This window comes from Melanostigma gelatinosum (genome assembly GCF_949748355.1).
Source record: "Melanostigma gelatinosum genome assembly, chromosome: 22".
Lineage (NCBI taxonomy): Eukaryota > Metazoa > Chordata > Actinopteri > Perciformes > Zoarcidae > Melanostigma > Melanostigma gelatinosum.
In genome coordinates, this window is record NC_136655.1 from 1,680,957 (window position 1) to 1,705,678 (window position 24,722).

General features: G+C 46.6%; 1 protein-coding gene across 1 annotated transcript in view; it reads right to left on the minus strand.

Annotated features, from left to right (window-relative positions):
* trhde.1 (thyrotropin releasing hormone degrading enzyme, tandem duplicate 1) overlaps positions 1-24,722 on the minus strand; it is a 100,200-nt gene that overhangs the window by 51,196 nt on the left and 24,282 nt on the right. Inside the window, exon 5 of the mRNA XM_079294137.1 lies at positions 4,770-4,924. Within this exon, the coding sequence (XP_079150263.1) occupies positions 4,770-4,924 (155 nt within the window). The remainder of the gene's footprint in view (positions 1-4,769; positions 4,925-24,722) is intronic.

The window sequence follows — 24,722 nt, forward strand, 5'->3', positions numbered from 1 at the left end:
GAGACAGAGAGCAATCAACAGATGAGCATAGATCCGTTTTCCCTGACTCTCATCCCAGTGTTTTCCTTCAGCTGAGACGTTCGTGATAATCAGTTGATAGAAAGTACTGATTGTGTGTGTTTGTTTTGCCGCACACCCATCCAGACACACCTGGATGGTGAACACACAGCTGCACGGGGAAATCACGCCTTTTGTTCCTTGTAGACAAGCTCGCGCTCCGCATGCAACGCCAGCTCATCCACTCTTATACCTTTACGCAACCTGCGATCGTCTGCGCACACCTGGGCAATAAAAACAACTATATTTGACCTGCAGATGTCACCTGAGATATCATCTGAACTCCGTCACCTGAATCACTTGAGCTTGTTTATGAGCTTCACAAATCACCGACACACACCTGCTCACGTCGCTTATAAATATAACACCATATGCCAAATCCCTCCAGGACAACACTACAATACATCGTGGATGAAGATTCTTCAGGTGGACACAAACTACTCCATTTAAATGATCTTGTTGTGGAAATAAGCAACTTTTTGCACATCAACACATGCATAACATATCAACATAAAAGATAATAATATGTTAATGTGTTCACGTGTTTCTGCTGCCCCCAAGTGGCCAAAACAAGTTACTGTCTCATTAATGGCACACGTGTAAAATTAGCAGTTGATCCTTCACCAAGTCCCGCCCCTCGAACGCAGTCGGGCCAATCACAGCGTAGCATCAGAGCCCTTCTCCACAGACTCTTCGTTGGCTTCAGATGTTCTTCACGTTCTGCTGGTTTGGTGGATTTGTAGCTCGTCGTGGTTCAACGTGTGATCGTGATACTCGTTACCCGGAGAGGTTGAACGAGATGAACCTTTCGAAGATGTTGCTCTCCTCGTAAAAACCTCTGGAGCTAACATCTGCTTCTCTCTGAAACCCCTGCATGGTAACGCTTGATAGAGTAACTAGCAAGGGTCGGGGCCAAACCAAGGGGCGGGGCCAAACCAAGGGTCGGCGGGGCCAAACCAAGGGTGTGTGTGAGTGTGTGTGCGTGAAAGTGTGTGTGTGTGTGAGTGTGTGTGTGTGTGTGTAAATGTCTGCAGGATGAAATGAGTGCGGAGCGGCAGGCGAAACATTTCTTTATCACTTCCCTTTCTTCTCGCTCTCCCCTCTAAACCGAACAAAGCACACGAAACAGAGAAAAGACGAAAACAAAGAAAAGAGTGAGAAGCAACATTCGGAACGCGAGCGATAATATTTATGACTCAATATAGCGCAGAGTCTCTCACTCTGAAGCTTTACCGTCGGCCGTTATTCGCTCTGTCTTGGCTGCAGCCTGAAGGGAACGTTGGTCCGGACTCAGCAGAGGAATGGGACTCACGTCCCGACGGATATTAAATCACAGCGACGCTTCAGACCGAACATTTACACTGAACCGTCTCGTTTCCATCATCCGGATGAGTCCGTGCAGCACTTTGATTACTGCACCGAAGAGCCACATCACTCAGACCACAAGGGAAACATCTGTCCTCTCTTTGCTTTGCTCTTCTGTTGGGAAGACATCATACGGACACGTCAGCGGCAGGACCATAAGTCACCGACATCACCAAACGTCAGATATTATTCAGCACGCTGTTGAAACTGTCGGACTTTGAGCGTGTCGTGACTGCAAACATGCTCAGTGCTGTGGACTCAGTGCTGTGGACTCAGTGCTGTGGACTCAGTCCTGTGGACTCAGTCCTGTGGACTCAGTGCTGTGGACTCAGTGCTGTGGACTCAGTGCTGTGGACTCAGTGCTGTGGACTCAGTGCTGTGGACTCAGTCCTGTGGACTCAGTGCTGTGGACTCAGTGCTGTGGACTCAGTGCTGTGGACTCAGTGCTGTGGACTCAGTGCTGTGGACTCAGTCCTGTGGACTCAGTGCTGTGGACTCAGTCCTGTGGACTCAGTCCTGTGGACTCAGTCCTGTGGACTCGGTGCTGTGGACTCGGTGCTGTGGACTCGGTCCTGTGGACTCGGTGCTGTGGACTCGGTGCTGTGGACTCAGTGCTGTGGACTCAGTCCTGTGGACTCAGTGCTGTGGACTCAGTGCTGTGGACTCAGTCCTGTGGACTCAGTGCTGTGGACTCAGTGCTGTGGACTCAGTGCTGTGGACTCAGTCCTGTGGACTCAGTCCTGTGGACTCAGTCCTGTGGACTCAGTGCTGTGGACTCAGTGCTGTGGACTCAGTGCTGTGGACTCAGTCCTGTGGACTCAGTCCTGTGGACTCAGTCCTGTGGACTCAGTCCTGTGGACTCAGTGCTGTGGACTCAGTCCTGTGGACTCAGTCCTGTGGACTCAGTCCTGTGGACTCAGTGCTGTGGAGCTGTGAACCTCTCGCTGCTCAGAGTTCGGCCATCGAGCCGCTTCCTCTACAGGTTGGACTCAGACCGGCTGCTGGTTTCAAGAACCAATGTTGCTTTGAATATTGACTGCAGGTTGTTTTATGGCACAACCCAACCGATGAGGAACAGGTGGTCGTCGTGTACGTCCACACTGTGGCTGTGACACAAACACAGCTGTTCATTTCAAGTCACATTCGTAGAACAGAATGAATTTCAGTGTTTGGGATATTTTCTGTCTTTGTTCATCTTTCCGTTTCCTTATTCTCCTTCAACGGACGTCAGCTCCGTTCTTTCTCTCCTTCTTTGTCGGTCTTCTTTTCTAAAACTAGAAAATAAAGAAAACAAACCAAAGGGAACGAGACGACCGCCGAGGTAATGAGCTCACCCGATGCTGTAAAAAAGCATCATTTCAATGAAGCGCTTCTCTTGCATTTTGGCAAATGTTTTAGTGGCAAACGTAGCTTTCTCCACTTGATCCAATAGAGAGACAGAAGAGAGGAAGAGACAGAAGAGAGGAAGAGACAGAAGAGAGGAAGAGACAGAAGAGAGGAAGAGACAGAAGAGAGGAAGAGACAGAAGAGAGGAAGAGACAGAAGAGAGGAAGAGACAGAAGAGAGGAAGAGACAGAAGAGAGGAAGAGACAGAAGAGAGGAAGAGACAGAAGAGAGGAAGAGACAGAAGAGAGGAAGAGACAGAAGAGAGGAAGAGACAGAAGAGAGGAAGAGACAGAAGAGAGGAAGAGACAGAAGAGAGGAAGAGACAGAAGAGAGGAAGAGACAGAAGAGAGGAAGAGACAGAAGAGACAGAAGAGACAGAAGAGAGGAAGAGACAGAAGAGAGGAAGAGACAGAAGAGAGGAAGAGACAGAAGACAGGAAGAGACAGAAGAGAGGAAGAGACAGAAGAGAGGAAGAGACAGAAGAGAGGAAGAGACAGAAGAGAGGAAGAGACAGAAGAGAGGAAGAGACAGAAGAGAGGAAGAGACAGAAGAGACAGAAGAGAGGAAGAGACAGAAGAGAGGAAGAGACAGAAGAGAGGAAGAGACAGAAGACAGGAAGAGACAGAAGACAGGAAGAGACAGAAGAGAGGAAGAGACAGAAGAGACAGAAGAGAGGAAGAGACAGAAGAGAGGAAGAGACAGAAGAGAGGAAGAGACAGAAGAGAGGAAGAGAGGAAGAGACAGAAGAGAGGAAGAGACAGAAGAGAGGAAGAGAGGAAGAGAGGAAGAGACAGAAGAGAGGAAGAGACAGAAGAGAGGAAGAGAGGAAGAGAGGAAGAGACAGAAGACAGGAAGAGACAGAAGAGAGGAAGAGACAGAAGAGAGGAAGAGAGGAAGAGACAGAAGAGAGGAAGAGACAGAAGAGAGGAAGAGACAGAAGAGAGGAAGAGACAGAAGAGAGGAAGAGACAGAAGAGAGGAAGAGACAGAAGAGAGGAAGAGACAGAAGAGAGGAAGAGACAGAAGAGAGGAAGAGACAGAAGAGAGGAAGAGACAGAAGAGAGGAAGAGACAGAAGAGAGGAAGAGACAGAAGAGAGGAAGAGACAGAAGAGAGGAAGAGACAGAAGAGAGGAAGAGACAGAAGAGACAGAAGAGACAGAAGAGAGGAAGAGACAGAAGAGAGGAAGAGACAGAAGAGAGGAAGAGACAGAAGACAGGAAGAGACAGAAGACAGGAAGAGACAGAAGAGAGGAAGAGACAGAAGAGAGGAAGAGACAGAAGAGAGGAAGAGACAGAAGAGAGGAAGAGACAGAAGAGAGGAAGAGACAGAAGAGAGGAAGAGACAGAAGAGACAGAAGAGACAGAAGAGAGGAAGAGACAGAAGAGAGGAAGAGACAGAAGAGAGGAAGAGACAGAAGACAGGAAGAGACAGAAGACAGGAAGAGACAGAAGAGAGGAAGAGACAGAAGAGACAGAAGAGAGGAAGAGACAGAAGAGAGGAAGAGACAGAAGAGAGGAAGAGAGGAAGAGACAGAAGAGAGGAAGAGACAGAAGAGAGGAAGAGAGGAAGAGAGGAAGAGACAGAAGAGAGGAAGAGACAGAAGAGAGGAAGAGAGGAAGAGAGGAAGAGACAGAAGACAGGAAGAGACAGAAGAGAGGAAGAGACAGAAGAGAGGAAGAGAGGAAGAGACAGAAGAGAGGAAGAGACAGAAGAGAGGAAGAGAGGAAGAGAGGAAGAGACAGAAGAGAGGAAGAGACAGAAGAGAGGAAGAGACAGAAGAGAGGAAGGACACCCGGTGGAGCCGATAGTGGCACATTACAGCACATTACAGCACATTACAACGTGGTTGTTTGATGCAGAGACCAGACAGCGTGATGCTTCCGTCAACATCACGCTTTGTGGACTGAGACACGTTGCACACAAAGTCACACGGACGTCATTCACCAGATTATTCATTTACCTGGTGGCAGATTTCGTGGACGACCACCATGGTCAGCTCCATCTGATAGGATGACGACGACACCTCAGCGTCCAATAGGATCTTCTGCTCCACGAAGACGCTCAGCCCCCAGTTCTCCATGGCGGCGTAGGGATGTTTGGGCACCGCCAACAAGTCTGAAGAGCACACAAGGAAGCGTCTAAACTCCACTGTCAGCTTCATCCGGCCAGATTCCCCATTTAAATAAACAGCTGACAGAACGCTGCTGGCATCAGAGCACAACCCATTTTGGGTTCAAATTAAACTCATGAGTCATTTTAACAACCTGCCAAAGAATCCTTTTATGCCCACAACATGGATATATGGATCTCCAGATAGAACTCCACATATATCTGTATATATATATGTATATGAGAGAGCGAGAGAGAGAGAGAGAGAGAGAGAGAGAGAGAGAGAGAGAGACAGAGAGAGAGAGAGAGAGAGAGAGAGAGAGAGAGAGAGAGAGAGAGAGATGACCTTTATGTGCCGTCATACTTCTGATATGCAGTCTGTGGTTTGACCCAAACCTCCACCCATAGCTCCTCCCTTTGCACCTTCTCTCCCTGGTCACTACCTTGGTTGCGCTAACGTCGAAGGCCCTCACGCTGTCATACAATGTGCATATTTACATCATGTGTTTAACTTTGGTGAACAAACAGCAAAGAAGTGAGCGGTTGGCCTCACTTGGCATCGACCACATTCAGCAGAAGTACCTCAGAGGGACAGCGGCTCGTCCTCATCAGGAGGTCTTCTGATGAGGACGAGCCTCTTGGTAACAGACTGTCTGTAGTGAGAACATCTGAACAAAGCATTGACTTTCACAGACAGAGACGGAACATTAAAGAGGAGAGCACATCTGGCGGCTGTTGAGTTAGAGAAGTTGAAAAAGTTAGATTTTGTCATTTATCCGTTTTTCAGGAAACGAGACGCACGAGCCAGTTCCTGTTTCTTCTTCTCTTCATAAAAACCTTCTGGCGACATCTTCAGTCTCAGTTTGTACGTTTTGTCTCGTCGATCTCTGTCTGCAGCTGTCAATCATCTCAGCAAACATCGACATCCCTGCGGTTTGACGGCTGTCAATCATCACATGATGCGTGTCGCTGCTCTTGTTGTGAGGCAACACACACGAACACACGCTGCCAGTGAGACGTCCATGAAACCTGTTGTTGGAGCGGAAGGGGTTCTCTACAGCTGTGCTTCCTCCATTCACATATCTTTATGGATGTTTGGAAGGATCGCATTAGAAAGGTTTATGGAAACAGCATTTGATAAAACCTCGTCAAAAGGTTTTAACGCTGGCTTGAGGTGCTTCTAACCTGTTTTATGTGATGGGGAATTACTTTGCTGGATGAATTCCAACATGAAGAACATTTACAGTTTTTCTCGATTGCTAAGACACATTTCTTGAAACGGTCGCCCATTCTCTCAAAACTGTAAACACAAAACCTCATCTTCAAGCACTATTTACAAAACCTCTGAATCCTCTTGCAAAATGAAACTTTCGCCTCAAAACAGTTTTACCTGTGCTCAGAGAGAGAAAGAGTGAGAGAGAGAGAAAGAGTGAGATACAGAAAGAGTGAGATACAGAAAGAGTGAGCGAGAGTGAGAGAGAGAGAGAAAGAGTGTGAGAGAGAGAAAGCATGAGAGAGAGAAAGAGTGAGAGAGAAAGAGTGAGAGAGAAAGAGTGAGCGAGAGTGAGAGAGAGAGAGAAAGAGTGTGAGAGAGAGAAAGCGTCAGAGAGAGAAAGAGTGAGTGAGAGAGAAAGAGTGAGAGAGAGAGAAAGCGTGAGAGAGAGAGAAAGAGTGAGAGAGAGAGAAAGAGTGAGAGAGAGAGAAAGAGTGAGAGAGAGAGAAAGAGTGAGAGAGAGTGTGTGAGAGAGTGAGAGACAGAAAGAGTGAGAGAAAGACAGAGAATGAGAAATACGGAAAGAGTGAGAGAGAGAAAGAGTGAGAGAGAGAGAGAAAGAGTGAGAGAGAGAAAGAGAGAGAAAGAGAGCGAAAGAGTGAGAGAGAAAGAGTGAGAGAGAAAGAGTGAGAGGGAGTGTGTGAGAGAGTGAGAGACAGAATGAGTGAGAGACAAAAGAGTGAGAGAGAGAAAGAGCGAGAGACAGAAAAACAGCTGCTGGAGACAGAAAACTCTAAGAGTGAGACAGAGAGACAGATGGAAAGACAGAAATAGAGGAAGAGACAGGGATGGACAGAGAGGGGGGGCAGAGAGACAGAAAGCGAGACAGACAGACTCTAGTTGCCTGGAGACATAAAAACAGCTGCTGCAGACAGAAAAGTCTCACTAAAAACACCGTTTCTCAGTTTTGTCCCAGTTTCATAGCTGCTGATGAAGAAGTGAGACAAACGAAGAAAGACAAGACAGAGACACACACACACTCTCTCACACACACACTCTCTCTCTCTCTCTCTCTCACACACACACACACACAGATGTTCGTTGTTTGCTCTCACTATCATTTCTTCAGTCTGTTCTATATTAACAACCACTGGTGGAAAAAGTACTCTCACTAAAAAAAGTAAAATCACTAAAGTATTATCATCACGACACTCTTAACATACCGTATATATTGAAATATATATATATAAAAACACATCAGTCACAAATGAGCTTCAACCATGTAAATAACTTACATACCATCCGTGCAGAAAATGATTAATGTCCAAACCTCTAACAGCAGTTTTGTAAATGAGAATAGATTTTTTTGATATTTTTACTGCAACATAGATATTGATCTGACTCTGAACTTGAAAATCAAGGACAAGTTATTCATCAGTGAGGGTAAAACCTTTAAACTCGCATGACTTAACTTGTTGTGCGGAGGCCTCAGCGGCTTGTTTAGACATAATTCATCATATTGAGAGAGTCAGGGCTGCTCACACTGTTCACACCTGATCCATCACACACACACACACACACACACACACACACACACACACACACACACACACACACACACACACACACACACACACACACACACACACACACACACACACACACACACACACACACACACACACACACACACGTATAGGTGAGTTAACTCCGCCTGTTAAAACAGTTGTGAAATGTATGTATAGAAGTCTGTGAGAAAATGACTCCTCTCTTGATTCATTCCCTCAGTAAACATTGTGAAAGGTTCCTCTGCACGGTTTACAAATGAGGACTGTGGTTCCAACATGTCAGCGTCCTCTGCAGAGTTTGACAATTCAGAACCCAGACGACTACCTCTGCACTGAAGGTAGAACAGACAATATTTCACCTCTATGTTCTATGGCCTCAGGGTGCGATGGAGGCCTTCAAGAGAGTGTGTGTGTGTGTGTGTGTGTGTGTGTGTGTGTGTGTGTGTGTGTGTGTGTGTGGGGAGATTGCCAGCCGTTAGCAGGCTGAGTAATTAAGTAGATAATGAATCTGCGTGGACAGGTTTTAGATTGGATCTCTTTCATCTGAGGTTTGAATGTGTTCCACATTGTTTTTCCAGCAGCATGGCGTCGCTTCACGGCGAGAGCTCACCAGTGGGACTCTCTACTCCAGAGTCCGTCAAAATACAGCAACAAGAGAACAGAACGATGAGATGATCTGGAGGGTTGAAACAACACTCCTTACCGTCACTGAAGTACTTTATAGGAAAATAAACTCTCACCCTTAAAGTGACAAAAAATAACTGAGAAAAGCAAGAAATATATTCAAATATTGTGATTCATTCCCAATGCTGCTGAGTAATCTCAGCCAACAGCACAGCGTCTCTCTCTCCTCTGGCAGTCTGTCTGTAGCTGCAACCGACTGCTTTATGCAAATCAATGCACAATGACGTCACCAATATGCAAATGAGCGTCATCTGTTTTCGGTTTGTTCCAACTTCCACCATTTCCTCTGCTGATGATAGTAACTGCTGAGAACTATGGACACCAGGCCGGTTCTGAAGAGTGAAGTCACGGTGAGTGACAGGTCTCTACCAGAGACCTGTCACTCACCATATACGGTCCCCTCAGTCCATATACGGTCACTTCCTGTTCACTGGTTGAGAAAAAACAAGATGACGACGGCCAAACTTGAAGTTTCAAAACATGCACAAAGCGATGTATGCAGTCTGTGATTGATACTCAGATACATCAACTATTTTTAGTGTCATCCACTCTGACTTCCTCTCCGTTTCCTTGTTTCCTCCTCTCTTCCTCTCTGCGGTCGAGATCCACTCGTCCACCAATTATCTTCAGCTCGTTCCGATAAGAGCTGCTCCACATTCAACAGACACCAGAAGAGAGAACAGAGGAGCGTCTTTGAATGTTAAAACGCCTTCACATCTACCAGACAACCTGCTGCTGCCACACACACACACACACACACACTGCTGGAGGCTGAAATGTTCATTACGCCCCATCATATGAAAGTGCTGGACAGAATAAATTACACAGTGATGGTTCAGCTATTCTTAAACCGAGAGGTTTGTCCTGAGGGGGCGTTAAAGGAGATATCCTGAGGTTGTTGAAACCAGAAGGGTTCAACTTCAGGGAGGGAGGATGTGCTCGATACTGCTCAGCAACAATGTTACAGGCTGAAGGTTGCTGCAGACCGGCCTTGTATGTTAAACACATGCTATAATGTTTGAGGGTCCACATACTGTTGGCCGTGTGCTCTGCAGGACGTCAGAATGAAAGGACTGTGAGAACGCTTGAATAAGGTGCGAGTCCGTTAACGTCACAGATCCCTGAGACGAGGCCACACACACACACACACACACACACACACACACACACACACACACACACACACACACACACACACACACACACACACACACACACACACACACACACACACACACACACACACACACACACACACACACACACACACACACGCACACGCGGTGTTGAGCTGTCAGTCCTGATACAAACTCAGAATCTCTCTCCGTCTCGCTGCACAAGTGGACGATCAATGAGAGCAGAGGAGACTCAGAGGACGGGAACCACCAGGTCGCCCCGAGGCCGGCTCATTGGCTCGGCTCACTGCCGGCCCGGCCAATCAGAGGTCTGGATTTTTTTCCGCAGCGATAAAAAGCAATTTTTACAGCCGAGCGGGGGACGACCTTTAAGCTGAAGTATCATAACACACCTGGAAGTGTTTGATCACATGTTATGAACGAGCTGATTCGTCTCATTGGCTGCTCCGTTGGCTTTAGAAGTTCTGTTCTAGGACGCGACGCCGCAGCGACTTCCTGTTTACGCCACAGATTGGTGTCTGATTGGATGTAACTGCTTCTTATTCACTTGATTCTGCTGCCGGTTCTCTTGGTTCCTGCAGCGTTAGGGCTCAACACCATTGACCTGAGCGATGAGGTGAGGAAGAGACTTTCATAACTTCAGAACTTACTTTTAGACGGTTTCACGTTTACACAGATAATCAAGGGCTCATGGGGATGTCTCTGTAGCTACATGTAGATCTGAGAAGGACTTTGGTCTGCTCATCGAGGGCCGGGTCTAGGTAGTCCGGTGGTCCAGACGTCTCTCCACCAACGTGTTCCAGCTCTGAGGCGTTCCGAGGTCAGACGGGATCCATAACCCTCCAGTGTCTTCTGGGTCGACCCAGAGGCCTCAGAGCGAGGATCCAGTTCAGATGCCCGGACCACTGAAACTGTCCGAGTCACAAACACTGCGGCTCTACTGCGCGTGTCGCTTGTGTCTGTGATTTCATTCTTTACGGGACTTTAGTTTGAGTTTATTATTCATAGAAATGAGAATAAATGAAGGAAACGATGAGGGGAGATCTCTGCCGATGGCAGCTGGAGAGAGGAGGCGGCGAACTTCACCGTTCATCTCCAGCCGTGCAAACGTCAGTGAGGGTCCGTGGTGTCGGTCATCCCTCCTAAGAACACACGTTTCAACCTTCAGCGTGCGGTTTCTCGTCCTCCGCTCGTCTCTCGCTCTTTAAATGGCGGTTAAATAATGAAACGTGAACGAGGACTGAGACAGGAAGTGAAGTTAAGGACACCCACGACGGCGCTTCTGAGCCGCTATTATCTTTAACCGTCGCTCGCAGCAGATGACTCAATACAGAAGTTGATGTTGCTTGACGGCTCTCCATTTACCCCCCCCCCCCCCAACGACACAACGATGGACTGCTGCTCCATGAAAACATCTCCGTCTCTCCGGGCAGAGCGGAGGTCATCACGCAGCAGATGGGTTCATATAACGTCTTTATTCTGCCTTCGTCTCCACTCTCACTCATTTCTCCATCTGCTTTTATTCTTCATCCGCTCGTTTTATTTCTTTCATCTGCTTCGGTCTTTCTTTGTCTCCGTCTGTTCACTTCTCTTTACATTTTGTCACACAAATCACTCTTTTGCGCCGCCATCTGTTTCCTCCGTCCGACCCGGCATCTCCTCGTCACCGCGTGAACTCTGAGTCCAGATCAGACAGTTCACCGACTACACATCTGGCTCAGAGTTGTGGAAATGACAATGACTGACTTTTGCCACTTAACAGGTTCGAATAAGCTCTGAATAAGTCATATTTTCTCAGCCATCGCTCCAAAGCTCAGCACGTGAAGAGAGAACCAGTTAAAGACGCTGGTGCTTCAGAGAGCAGTTCAGAAAACATCTTTCAGAGGAAACAGAAGTAAACTCTTCAGGTTTCAGCACCGGACAGCTCCCCCAGAGAGCCACTGCAGATCATGCCCGCGTGTTTATAACCTTTACTAATATTAATAATGCCATTATTATGGAGGCGGACGAGATGCATGTTAACACATCAGCTCTGATTTGATTCGCTGGTCCAATATATTTCATAAATGATCCTGGTTGGTGAGAGCAGCCGAGCTGGAGGGTTTTTAATATTGTAGGTTATTATGGTTACACATGTAAAGAGGTTCCAATGTGTCGATACGCTTTCAGAAATGATTACAACTTCAAACTTATTAGAACTCCTGTCAGCCAATAAATATGTGACGTTAGAGCCAGACGTGTGTTTACAGACAGACAGACAGACAGACAGACAGACAGACAGACAGACAGACAGACAGACAGACAGACAGACAGACAGACAGACAGACAGACAGACTCCTCAGTTGATTTATGTTTCCTTATATCCTGATGAAGTCTATGCAAACAGCCTCTGTAGTAATAAATTATTCGCTTCAAACAAAAACACAGCAGGGAGACAGAGAGAGCTAATAGAGAAGATTAGCCTGGTTCATAGCATCACACACACACACACACACACAAAGTTAATCTAGTAATTAAACTGAAAACGTAATTTGGCTTCCTTGTGTTTTTTCTTTAACCCCTTCAGTTCTGCACCGACTTATAATATAAAAACAACTCATTTAATCACGAGACACATGAATGTAAATATGTCTGTTCACCCTGAAGCGATATTATGAGACGTTGGGGGGGGGGGGGGGGTCACGAAAAGCACTAATTCCTTCATCATTACTTCCTCGGCTCAGATTGACATCACAGCTCACGTTTCCTCTGAGCCGCAGGAGTCACGCTGTGCAATCAGTCACGAGCCGTTCATGTCTTGAGTTCTGTGAGTGGACTGAAGACGTCTTCTGTCTCACACACGGAGATCTCTGGTGGTTCTGCTGCTGTGTTCTATCGTTACAGCTTCACACTCAGCTGGAGGTCCCTGCTGCACAGAGAACACGTCTGAACCGAAGAACACGGTGAATCATCTCGAGGGAACACTACAAGAGAATCACTAGAGACAGCATACTGTGACGCAACTGTTACACTCCGAGCTAAATATTGCGATGAACTGACAGAATAATTATGAATCTACGAGCTTTTTATGGATATTTTTATGGATATTTGTACACAAATGCAAAAAAGTGCTTTCGACACAACCGAATGATTATTTTCTTATTCTGAGATACAGACCTCTGCACAAAAGACAGGATCGTTTTTACTCCCCAGATGATTTTATACGTTCATAACGATAACGATGTGTGAATGTGTGAAGCATTCAGAGGATCTATTGGTTCTATTGGTTCTATTGACAGAAAACTAAAATGTTTTCATTCGAGTGTAATCACCTGAGAATAAGAATCGATGTGTGTTTGACGTGGAAGCAGGTTCTCTTCTCTTCTACTGATGAAACACCGACACGGTTCTACTGATGAAACACCGACACGGTTCTACTGTAGAAACACTGACACGGTTCTACTGCAGAAACACCGACACGGTTCTACTGTAGAAACACCGACACGGTTCTACTGCAGAAACACCGACACGGTTCTACTGATGAAACACCGACACGGTTCTACTGATGAAACACCGACACGGTTCTACTGTAGAAACACCGACACGGTTCTACTGATGAAACACCGACACGGTTCTACTGCAGAAACACCGACACGGTTCTACTGATGAAACACCGACACGGTTCTACTGCAGAAACACCGACACGGTTCTACTGATGAAACACCGACACGGTTCTACTGCAGAAACACCGACACGGTTCTACTGCAGAAACACCGACGCGGTTCTACTGCAGAAATACGGCACGGTTCTACTGTAGAAACACAGACACGGTTCTACTGTAGAAACACCGACGCGGTTCTACTGCAGAAACACGACACGGTTCTACTGTAGAAACACGACACGGTTCTACTGCAGAAATACGGCACGGTTCTACTGATGAAACACCGACACGGTTCTACTGCAGAAACACCGACGCGGTTCTACTGCAGAAACACGACACGGTTCTACTGCAGAAACACGACACGGTTCTACTGTAGAAACACGACACGGTTCTACTGTAGAAACACGACACGGTTCTACTGTAGAAACACCGACACGGTTCTACTGCAGAAACACCGACGCGGTTCTACTGCAGAAACACCGACGCGGTTCTACTGCAGAAACACCGACACGGTTCTACTGCAGAAACACCGACGCGGTTCTACTGCAGAAATACGGCACGGTTCTACTGCAGAAACACGACACGGTTCTACTGCAGAAACACCGACACGGTTCTACTGCAGAAACACCGACGCGGTTCTACTGCAGAAATACGGCACGGTTCTACTGCAGAAACACGACACGGTTCTACTGCAGAAACACGACACGGTTCTACTGTAGAAACACTGAATCTTTCATTTGAAATAAGCAGTTTGAACCATGAGTGGAGCAAACATCCAGTCCAGAGTGAATGATGAGTATTAAACAGCATTACGCTGTTAAGGACATGTGAAGGTACCACGAGTCTTATTTTCTCATCAAATAGCCGACTCAAGTGGACCAGCCTCCTGTTCGGGCTATTAAAAGATGTCATCACTTCTGTACAGTGTAAATGAAACGTGGAAGTGTTATTATTAAATGTCTAACAATTAACTTCTATTTAAAATGTGCCGTTTAAACACTTGGGATGAGTGAAGCCGACATCCAGGTCGGACCAGGATTACATCACTGCTGTGCAATTATACCGTTAATTGTGATTTACTACACTTGTAAAATGAAGCAGAACTTCCTCTTGTTAAATGAAAGGCATCTTACTTTCTAATCAGAGACCTCGTGCAGAACCCTGCGGTGAAGATCTGCCATTTGAACTAAATCCAGGTTAGTCCACAAAAAGATGTCATCGCTGCAGCACACTTATACGATTAACTGAGATTTAATCCATTTAAACACTAATCCTGCTTTGTCCGAGCAGCCTTCGGGCTGATTATCGGGCTCATTATGAGGATGTCAGTACTCGGCTGACGTCCTGTCCACCGGTGTGTGTGTAGCTCCAGGCTGAACCAGTTCTGTCTTCAGCAGCGTACACGTGAGCATGTTAACCGAGGTTAACCGCCAGACGTCAGACACCAGCCTGGAGACAACACCTGCTGTTCCTCATTATCATTATTATCTGTATTCATAGGGAAGAAGATTCTGTTTCCAAGAGTCTCAGCACTGGACAGCTCCTCTGAGATGTATGTATATATATATACATACATCTCCCCCGCAAATCTACACACCACCCCGCCGACGGATTGGTCACGTGATCCGCCTGCCAGAGCGAAGCCTCCGCTCCCAGCTTCAGGCAGGTCGTGGTCAGAAGAAACAGATGTAAAGACGACGTGTAACATCTGCCACCCCGAGGGGAGCACATGGCGTCCACAAAGGTGACTCGGGAGGAAGCGAGGCCGTGAGGGAGCTGCAATCTGTCGCCATGACCTCCAATAACCGAACCAACACCCTCTACGTCACACTGCCCCAAGATATGTGGCCTCCTACCGCACACCAAGACCCACCAGGGTCCAGCTGGAGGAAGTCTCACCCGAACACGAGCAACAATGACTTCTACATCGCTGCAGCATATTCAACTGTGAAGCCAGGTCTGTGTGTCCTCCTCATATCTAAAGATCTGTTCATCCAATCAACTTCATACTTGGTGGGTATATTGCTTTGGACTTAAGGGAGTTCATTGTGAACGTTGGTGCGTTTCGGTTCAATATTAATGAATAAACAAGTGAATGATGCAAAGGGCAACAGAGGGGGCGGGGCTTCACAGCTCTGCGGAGCACAGAACTGTGTGTGAAGGAGGAAAGAACGCAGTTTACATCCATGTCCGTCAGCACTTCATCCGTTTCGACGTTGATGGGGAATTGTCCTAATTAGCATATGAATTATTGAGTTATGGTCAAACAGCATTCAGTGACCTTTGACCACCAAACTCTAATCCGTTCATCCTCCAGTCCAAGCGGACGTTTGTGCCAAACGTACCTAAATGAACTACGTTGTTGCTGTGAAGGTGTATTTTGAAGACTGCATTCATGTGAGGAGCGTGAATTGACACGTGTTGCTGGACTTAAACACACAAGAAGTGAGGAATGACTTCACGTAACATGTCATACAAACCGCTGGTCGAGGACGCGTTGCCTTCCTGTTTAAAGCCTCTGGATTCAGTTTAAATGCAGCGTCATCACTCTTCTGTTGTTCTGCTGCTGCGATCGAACGGCTCAGACTTAATAAAACACTTCTGACCACGAATCCTTCATCTGTGCTTCATATGCAGCCGCTTGTTTGATCTCACTGCTCTGTTATTATTGTTATTATACACAATATGACCAGAACACAAGCTGGACAATAGGTTATTCATGTAGCGAAGGACATGGGATGGAATATTAAGATGAATGTGTGGGTTACAGTTTCAAGAGGACAGAAGCTGAATTATGAATTATAATATGTATTATTTATTATGTGAGCAGGTGGTTCAGTCGAGGATTGATTACGTGAGCGTGCACACCAGAGACTAACTTCGGCTCGTCTAGAATCTAAAGATGTTATCGGACCGAAGTGATCAAATGTTCGTCTCGTGGTTTTGTAGGAGAAACAGATTGAAAGATAAATAAGCATCAATAAGTAGATGAGGATGTGGATATGATGCACATGGTTCTGTCACTCTGCTGCTCTGTCTCTCCACCATGTTGAACCTCATTCACAGCTCTGATGCTGGTGATCAGGTCTGACTCACGCTCCGTGTTTCAGCTCCTCCCAGAGGGGCTGGACGGGGTTCAGGTCAGACTCTGAGCAGACCACCCACCCACCCACCCACCCACCCACACACACACACACACACACCCACCCAACACACACCCCCACCCAACACACACACACACACACACACACACACACACACACACACACACACACACACACACACACACACCCAACACACACACACACCCCCACCCAACACACACACACACCCCCACCCAACACACACACACACACACACACACACACACACGTTTCTCCTCCGTCTGCCAATAAAGGACATTTTGAAACATTTTACACAGAGAAGGGGGGGGGATGGATGGATGGATGCAGCGATGGAGAGACGTTACCATGGCAACAGATGTTGGGTCATTGAGGCAGTGAGAGGCCAGCGAACCCGGAGAGAGAGAGAGAGAGAGAGAGACAGAGAGAGAGAGTGTGTGTGTGTGTGTGTGAGAGACCTTGGTTCGTTCTGATGCAAGAGAGAGTTTGACTCAACAAAATGACAACCAAACAACAAGTATGCACACACACACACACACACACACACACACACACACACACACACACACACACACACACACACACACACACACACACACACACACACACACACACCAGGTATTACTCCACTGGATGCAACAAGGGTTCAGTGAGTACAAGTCCCGCCCACTACTTCCTGACCAATCAAGAGGGAGAATGTCAAGAGGTTCTACTCGTAGAACCCTCTGGTCACATGGAGACGATGTCATGTTGATGTTGGGCTGAATGTTTCAATAAAAAGTGTTTTAGAAGGATTGTGCATCATGCTGTGGTGTTCCTTCTGCTTTCAAACATCAACTTATATGAAAACGTTTAGCGTCAAAATAACCGTTTGTGGAGCATTCTGTCACGTGACCTGCCGTCGGTTTCTGCACGATGACGTAGCTTCATATAGAAACATACATCCTAATACATCCACGTTGGTTTGGATCATAAAGCCACAAAATAACAACACCGACAAACTACCGGATCAAGGCACAGGCAGCATATGACTGCTCCTGTTATAAGCTGACGGCAAGGTAAAGCTGTGAAGATACTCGAAATATATCAATGATGAATACATATTCAACATGAGGAACTGAAGCCGCCATACTTTCCATCTATGTTCTCTTCAAATCCACAGATACAGGACCACACACACAAACTGACTTCATGAAATCCACACTCACCCTTTCACTGGCGTTGAGTTATCGTTCACACTGTTAACAACCGTATTGAGCAGCTCACTGATCTACGGCACTGCGGCTTGCTTACAGAGTTGCCGCTTGTTTCCATTTGAAATAATAATCATTGACTTCTAGATGTGTGTTCAGTCATCTACATAATATGTTTGTTTCATCATTTCATTTGTTTCATATTTGAAAGAAACAAAGATTGTTCTGTGAGCTGGCTTCGATATCTTAAAGGTACAGCGTCACGTTGTTGGTTCAGGTTGACACTCGACTCTTCACATCAGAGCAGACGTCCACTAAAGAGTTTTAAAAAGTGAAGTTCTGAACCCTTATGAAGCCCCATTACCGCTGAGACAGAAGGATCCTCTCAGACCATCGATCAATCCTTCAATCCTCCGGCGGACCGCCGTCTGTTACCAACGCTCTGATCTCTCTCGCTCTCCTGAGCCGGTTATTGTCTCCTTTCCTTCCACTGGTGTTTTTTTCATTTATTTTCTGTCATCTGTCGTCTTTGATTTTGACATCAGGCGAGAAACAATCCTTTGTGTGTGTGTGTGTGTGTGCATGCGTTACATAACGAGCTCTCTCCTCATCTTGAAGTGACACTAAAATAGCTGCAGCAGCTTCACACTCCGTCTCATCAGTGTCTTTAAAAGCTCCAATTAGAGACATTTAATCACTGCACTGGTGTCTGGTTTGGTTTGTCGCTGAATCTGAATCGTTGTTGCATTGAGAAGATAGAACGGTTCAAACTGAGAGAGATTGAGGTTTTTGCGGTTGTCTCATTCTTTTCTTTCAAAGTTTCCATTTGATTTAATGTCATCTTAGTTGGGCTACAGCGAGTCCCTCTGAATAACTAGCAAGTCTGGTAAAGTTAAAAAACATGAGTGAACTCAACATGAACATACGTTTTGTTTCAACTTAAAAAGTTAAGTCACACCCGTTTATCTAATGATCCTGTTGTTGACACTACTTAAAACAACGAACTATGTTAAGTTGTCCATTCAAGAAAACTTTATTGTGTCAAACAAATACACAATTCCACACGAATTCAACTCACAATTTAAAATTAGGAGAACTTCAACCAGATTTATACCAAAAGCAACTTCAAGTTAAGTGGACTAATGTTTCTGCTTTATTCCATTTCCTTACATTTCCTTCTGATTTAACTTACGAATCATCTGTAAATATATTTAGATCCACTAGAATTTAAAAACAAAGTCATTTGGGTCTGGACGATGTTTGCACAAAATCTGTTTTTAGTCTTTTCGGAGTCATTTTTTTGTCGTTTCGGGAACTGTCGTTTCGGGAAAGGAATATATTTTGGGAAAGATCCGAACAGAAATGTGTCCAACACAGAGGAAGGTCCGGGACATGAGTCCGTCCAAAGTTAGACCCAAAACAGCCCAAAAGACACGTCCTTCCCAAAATGTCAGTGCGATTGTACTTTAAATCTCTGCAACTGTTCCAACTGACGCAGTCGGCTGTTCAAGCTGAGATCGAGGCTTCATTTCGCCTCCAGCTGCTCATCAATGCAGATATTTCAGCAACTCTGCGTGGTGAGGCACATGAACTCCTCTCAGACTGAGAAACTCCTCCAGACAGTTCAGTGATTCAATGTCTCTAATTGCTGCTTTTAGAGATACAGTGTGTGTGTGTGTGTGTGTGTGTCGTAATGAGCTCTGCTCTCAGTTTGAAGTGACACTTTTTTGGCTTTGTGTGCTGACGAGACAACAAACCAGTAAACAGGAAGTTACCGTTTCTCTTCCCACAACTCATAACCCTGTGAGGACATCGTGAAATGTAACCGTGGAGACAAATAACGGCGCTGTGACGACCTCCAAGGTCCGCAGAGGTGCGTGACATGCTGCCAATCAAACGAGCCGATCGACTTCCTGTCAGTAGGGAACACGTCCTCCTGTACGAGGATAAGAGAAACAGACCGTGGGCTCTTCTGTGAGTGATACCTGAACATGGCCGATGTGCAGCCTTAATTCGCCCTGAAGCTCTGTTCATCAATCAACCAGCGGCATCCAGCAAACAAAACGCAGAAGAGTTCAGCGGTCCGTCCGACTCCCGAACGAACCTTTGACGAGTATTGACAAGCCGTCAGCGCGTCAGTGTTTCCTCTCATTTATCCGTCCGTCTCAGTGTTTCCCTGTAGACGGAGTGAATCTCAACTAACGAGTGAATCAGCTTTTTGTTGTAACGCTGTGTTTGAAGGAACACTTCACCCCCAAAACAACATCAATTAGTCAGGGGCGCGAGACTGGAAGCATGTAACGAAGTTGACACATATTGCTGGACCTTTGTAGGAAAAATGCAAAAGAAAAAGCGTCATATTGTTGTCAGGTATAGCAGGCCGTTGGGTCTTTTCAAGTATTTTGTGACATCATGTTGGTCTGACTGCAAATCATAAAAAACATCTTCACTGCAGGTTACTTCCTGTGCGGGTTAATGTCGTTTAAACTGCCGCTCATACACTGACAGTAACAGCGAGAGCTTCATGCGGTTCAGTGTGGCTTTGAACCAACTCCCTCATCCCGAGGCCCCACAGGGAGCACATCCGCCAACAACACAACGCAGTCCGTGTTCTGGTTGAACAGCAGCGATCAGCTTGTTAACCCTGAGCTGATGTTGTCTCCCCAGCTGAAGAGGCTCTCTGCTCTGTGGAATCGATTCACCGCCGTATCTCCCCGGGATCTGAGACACTCAGTCTCATCTGTGACTGTCGTCCTCCAGCTCTTTTTTGGAAATAATCCCGTGAAACTCCTCTCAGCTCTCAGCGGTGCTGGTTGCTTCTGGCTTCTGCTTTGCTCGCTGCTGGATATAAATTCCTCACCTCTGGCTGGTTTCCTAAAACCTCTTTGAAACATAGACCGTGTCCTAAAGAGACCCGGCGTTCATCCGTCCTGTCCTGTGAGCCGCGGAACAACCTCCAAATTACCTCTCAGTGCCGAGGTCATGGAGAGAAAGTGTTGCTAAAAGACTTTGGATGAAGATAACAGCGATAAACATCTCCATCCAGTCTCAGCCTGCTTTGTGCCGGCAGCAGAGAAACGTCCACAGAGCATCTTTACAGGACACAGAGGCAGCCGGATCTGATCGGAAACAATTATGAATCAAACTCAAACAAATCTTAACGAGACATTTCTAGTTTCACGAATTCGATTTTTCTTAGAAGACGACAATTCAGCTAATGGGTCGAGATAATTCCACGAGTTTCCAGTGCAGAAGATCGTAAAACAGTTACCAGTGATCATCAGTTATACGCTACATGAAGCGGAGGGACACTGGTGATTAGAGCAACGTGTCCATTTTAGTCCATAGTGATGATAAAATACTGATGACTGCAGCTTTAAACAGGGAGTATTGTTGTGTCTGGAGACGTGACGTCAAAGACTAAATGTGAGGAAGAAGAGCGGCTATCACTGGCTATCATTGATCAGCCTTTACTCAAGTTATTTTATTCTTGATATGTTGAAATATAAAATGTTTTTATGGCTGCACTTTTTGCATCAGAAGGGAATATTCTCGATGTTCTGTCTGTCAAAATTCAACCCGACTCATTTTGGACACTTTGGGTTCTCCTCTCAAGAGTTCTTCAATAACGTTCTGTCACTTTGACCGTGGTTACAGATGCACATGACCAAACCTCAGCTGTGTCCTCGTACAGTGTATGTGTCTTCAGTTGACCTGATCGATGAACACATTTCAGTTGCTGTAAATGATTTGTTGTGCGATGCTTGTTGTGTCTACATGCCGGCCACTGAGATCGGACCTCTACTGGAGAGCCAGGCCTCCTCTGATCGGCTCTCACTGAGTCTCACGTTCATCATCAGGGGAAAGGAGCTTCAGTGTTCTTATGTTCATACAGACTCTTCTGTTCCGTCAGGAAACTTTGTCCAAAAACAAAAGTCTAAAAAAGATCCAGACTTCATTGGATATTTTCTTTGCTAAATTCCTTCAAACAGCTCTGGATGAAGCGACTGGATGAGACTGGAGCTCTCAGCTCCACTGAGGCAGCAGCAGGCAGACAGCTGACGGGCCTGCAGCTCCTGAGTGTGTGTGTGTGTGTGTGTGTGTGTGTGAACACGTGTGTGTGTTTGAGTTTAGTCCATCTGTTGTTGTGCGTCGGCCCGAGGCGACGGCATGAGAGAAAGAACTAGAGACAAATAAGAAAAGAAAAAAGAAAGACGAATGATGAAAAGATACATAAAGTAAAGGAATGCTGGTGTGTGTGTGTGTGTGCGTGTGTGTGTGTGTGTTGGACCTCAGGCGGTGCTGCCTGTGTGTCTCTGTGGATCCCAGATGGAGCCAGAACTCAACAGACCGCATTAGTCCACTTGGCGTGTTCACACACACGTTCAGACAGTTGGGATCACCTGAGCCGCCGCGATCCCGCTGGAACAGTCACATGACGTTTCCTCCTGATCGCTGTATTAGCTAACTCCACTCCGGGATTGAAAAGAAAGAGCAGAAGAAGAAACAGAGAAACTAGTCCCAGGCTGGGACCGGGTCTGTGCAGGAAGGAGCTTCAGTATCTCTGGGTTTCTGTTTCAAGTTAGAAGAAAGGAGGAAGCCTCAGATACACATTTCAGATTTGGATTCATCTGCTCGGAGACTTGAAGCTGAATCGACACCAAAATACATTGTGAAATATCTTGTATTCATCTGTGGGTCAGGGGGTTAGCGGTTCGATACTCGGAGTCTAAGTGGCTTTAAATGAGACACTGAAGACAAAGTCGATCACATTTTAAATGTGCGGGACGATGAAAACGAAAATAAACCTTTTATTCTGAGTTCTGCTACTAAACCTCTTCAGAGAGAAACAGGAGTTCCTGTTTCTCATGACCAAGTAGAGATGAAAGTGAACTTTCAAGCTCAGCTTGAAGTTTTTAGGGTTAAGATTTCATGGATAGCGTGTAAAGCTAATGCTGGATGAGACCACCATGGGTCCGTTTATAGTGTTTGTGGGTGAACTATTCCTTTCACGGTACTCTTGATGGTCGATCTTGAGACATTTGGACCACAGAGTCGGACACACTGATGGACGTACTCGTCTCTAACGGGACAGAAAACAAAGTGATTCTTTATTGTTACGATCTGGATGTTCATCCGTCTGCACGGTCTAGTTCTCACTCTGTCTCTTTAAATTTGGTTCTCAGCTCATCATTTTTCTCTCGCTCTCTCTCGGGAGCTCGATGCCCTGAATGACAACAGATGGAGCCCAGAGGCTCTGGGACCGCACACGCACACACACACACACACACACACTCACACTCACACACACTCACACTCACACTCACACTCACACTCACACTCACGGCTGGCAGCAGTGGGGTGAGAGGAAAGCTGGTAAAGACTGACGTCAACATCAGTATGAATGCGCACACACACACACTCACAAAGCCCATGGTTATGTGGATATATGTAGATGATCTCACGCACACACACACTAGATTTATAATAGAAGAATGCATTCAGTCACTGCTCACACTCTGAAAAACAGGAAATGTCTGACTAAATTTAAAACACAAAATGAAATCAAAGAGAGATTCTCTCAGAGGGAGTTTGCTCTCTTTGCATTCATGTATTCACACTTGAATTTGGAGCCAATTTGAACTCCAAAACACTGAGCTGGGAGGCCATTGGGGGATTTTTGGACTTCTTTTTGGGAAAAACATCAGTGTATTCCTCTGCTGACTCCATCCTTCCATGTGAGAGTCTGAGTCTAGCTCAGCAGCACACGCAATACAAACGTATTTACTTTTTTTCTATCAACGTGCTTTATCAACTCCTGCTGGATCACAGACATGCTGGGAGATGTAGTCCCCCATGCGAGTCCTCTAACAATAAGTAACTTGTTGCACCAGAATCACTAAGACGAACTGATATCATCCACTGGTGATGGAGATGGTGAGATACTGGAGCTCAGCTTTATCTTCAGGACTACTTCAAGGAAGTCCATCATGGACAATCACCTGGACCCTCAACACTACCTCCATCATGGACGATCACCTGGACTCTCAACACTACCTCCATCATGGACGATCACCTGGACCCTCAACGCTACCTCCATCATGGACGATGACCTGGACCCTCAACACTACCTCCATCATGGACGATCACCTGGACCCTCAACACTACCTCCATCATGGACGATGACCTGGACCCTCAACACTACCTCCATCATGGACGATCACCTGGACTCTCAACACTACCTCCATCATGGACGATCACCTGGACCCTCAACGCTACCTCCATCATGGACGATGACCTGGACCCTCAACGCTACCTCCATCATGGACGATCACCTGGACCCTCAACGCTACCTCCATCATGGACGATGACCTGGACCCTCAACGCTACCTCCATCATGGACGATGACCTGGACGCTCAACACTACCTCCATCATGGACAATCACATGGACCCTCAACGCTACCTCCATCATGGACGATCACCTGGACCCTCAACGCTACCTCCATCATGGACGATCACCTGGACCCTCAACACGACCTCCATCATGGACGATCACCTGGACCCTCAACACTACCTCCATCATGGACGATGACCTGGACCCTCAACACTACCTCCATCATGGACGATGACCTGGACCCTCAACACTACCTCCATCATGGACGATGACCTGGACCCTCAACACTACCTCCATCATGGACGATCACCTGGACCCTCAACACTACCTCCATCATGGACGATCACCCGGACCCTCAACGCTACCTCCATCATGGACGATCACCTGGACCCTCAACACGACCTCCATCATGGACGATCACCTGGACCCTCAACACCACCTCCATCATGGACGATCACCTGGACCCTCAACACTACCTCCATCATGGACAATCACCTGGACCCTCAACGCACTCCATCATGGACAATCACCTGGACCCTCAACGCTACCTCCATCATGGACGATCACCTGGACCCTCAACGCTACCTCCATCATGGACAATCACCTGGACCCTCAACACTACCTCCATGATGGACGATCACCTGGACTCTCAACACGACCTCCATCATGGACGATCACCTGGACGCTCAACAGCTTCAGCTCAGTGTGGAATGGCCTTTTTAATGCAGTCAATGTCAGCGTCAAGGTCAGCGAGGGGAAGTAAATGTCAGGCTTAATCCTGAGCGGATGGAAACGAACTTTGACTGAAAGTGAATTTCTAATGTGATGAATGAATGTGGACAGGGAGGAAGTG